The sequence below is a fragment of the Adiantum capillus-veneris genome, chromosome 22, assembly GCF_014529385.1.
Source record: "Adiantum capillus-veneris isolate H3 chromosome 22, ASM1452938v2, whole genome shotgun sequence".
In the NCBI taxonomy this organism is placed as follows: Eukaryota; Viridiplantae; Streptophyta; class Polypodiopsida; order Polypodiales; family Pteridaceae; genus Adiantum; species Adiantum capillus-veneris.
This window is the reverse complement of record NC_140952.1, coordinates 96,795,803-96,797,748: the sequence shown is the minus strand read 5'-3', so window position 1 is coordinate 96,797,748 and position 1,946 is coordinate 96,795,803. Positions and strand designations below refer to the sequence as shown.

The window sequence follows — 1,946 nt, the reverse complement described above, 5'->3', positions numbered from 1 at the left end:
GCTTTTGTAGAAGAAAAATCTGAGCTAGAAGAAAAATCTGCGTCTGAGTGGCTTTTGTAGAAGCAAGTAACTATAAAAGTATGCTTGGAAAACTACGGCCTAACGTCGAGTGGCTCCAAGAGTATAAAAATTGGGATTTCGAACCCCAAAACATTGTGTCGACTAACTCTGTAGGGTCACTAACTCAACTACAAACAGAGAGAAGGAGGACTCATTGTCAATACTGTTGTCGTGTTCCACATCCACCTTGTGTGATTGGAAACACAAGATCAACGGTTATAGTAAAGAGAAAAAATCTTAAGACAAATTATTGCTAAAATAGCACATAGGAGCAAAATAAAACCTCTTTTACGACCCTTAGTAAATCAGTTACTAAAGTCTCTTATAGAAACTGGAGAGGATAATATAAAGATTGAGCGTGAAATCCTAGCAGTGGTATACGTTGCATTGAAGGATTAGTATCGAGAGGAGTTACACGATTGTGTGCATTGTATGAGTGGAGTAGATTCTAGTAGAGGAGAAGAGCAAAATAGGGCTAGAGAAGAACGTAGAAAGAGGCGAGAGGAGATAATTGCTCAAGATCTTGCCAATCAACTCAAGCGCGTTAACGCGTTACTTTTAGAACAAGTACCAGGAGTACTTATTGAGGGATTAAGAGAAGGTAGATTAGTGGGCCAACCCCACACCAGAGAGAGAAATAGTTGACCAACCGTTTAATTTAGACCAGTGTCAAGACTTGGGGTTGAGAAATTTATTTGCTTTACCCAGACCACGAGTACTAATTTTTTGGGAAGACCCACTCTTTGAAAATCCGTTAGAACAAATGGCAGTGCCTGTAACACGAGCTACGATACGATTGGCAGACTTTACACAGTTTGCAGGACTCTGGGATGAAGACCCGGATGCGCATCTTCAAAAATTTGAAGTAACATGTGTAGCAAACGAAATTGTGGATAATGATCAAAAACTACATATTTTTCCAGCTGCATTTAAGGATGAAGCTGCCAGTTGGTATGGTAATGTACCAGCAGCAAATAGGGCTACTTACCCTGAGCTGACAAGAGAATTTTTAGCAAAGTTTCGCCGTCAGGGATTCCAAGATAGACTCGCTCAACAGTTAGACTATCTTCAGCAGGGGATCAACGAAAGCATTGATCATTACATCCAAAGGATAGAGACAATAGTAAGAAAGATGGTAAATATGGCACCCAATGAGGATACTCAAAAGCGTAGGCTTGTAGATGGCTTGCGAGATCCGAACGCTCAACAATATGTGAGTTTAAGAAGATCGGTAGACTTAACAGCTGCTAAACAAGAAGCTAGAAATTAGGAAATATCTTCAGCAGGGGATCAACGAAAGCATTGATCATTACATCCAAAGGATAGAGACAATAGTAAGAAAGATGGGAAATACGGCACCCAATGAGGATACTCAAAAGCGTAGGCTTGTAGATGGCTTGCGAGATCCGAACGCTCAACAATATGTGAGTTTAAGAAGACCGACAGACTTAACAACTGCTAAACAAGAAGCTAGAAATTGGGAAGAGGTGCAATTAAGCCAACAGAGGAGAAGAGAATAGTTTAGTGGACCTAGTATGGTTACTTCTCCCACTATACCGATTCCACGAACTCAAGAGCCTGTATATGGTTATGGAGGTACACCACCACAAGTGGTGGTAAATACAAATCAAACTCCTTATTATACTCCAAATCCGTATATGACAGCTCCAGCATATATGCTGCAGACTAGTACACCACCACCACCAGCTCTCACAGAAGAGAGGGTAGTCCAATTAATGACAGTCACAGTTGGAAAATTAAAAGAAGAAATTTTGAGTGCTTTAAGATCTCAAATGAAAGAAGTATATGATATAGCTCAACAAGCAGCAAGCCCGTCTATGAGTGCACCTCCAATAAGATCCAATGTGTGGTGTGGGAAGTGCAAC

At 40.7% G+C, this 1,946-nt stretch overlaps 1 protein-coding gene across 1 annotated transcript; it reads left to right on the top strand.

Moving 5' to 3' along the window:
• Positions 1-823: 823 nt before the first annotated feature.
• LOC147429858 (uncharacterized) lies at positions 824-1,580 on the top strand. Its single transcript, XM_086495067.1, has 2 exons — positions 824-1,273; positions 1,347-1,580. The coding sequence occupies exons 1-2, from the start codon at positions 824-826 to the stop codon at positions 1,578-1,580; spliced, it is 684 nt and encodes a 227-aa protein (XP_086351193.1).
• The last annotated feature ends 366 nt before the right edge of the window (positions 1,581-1,946 follow it).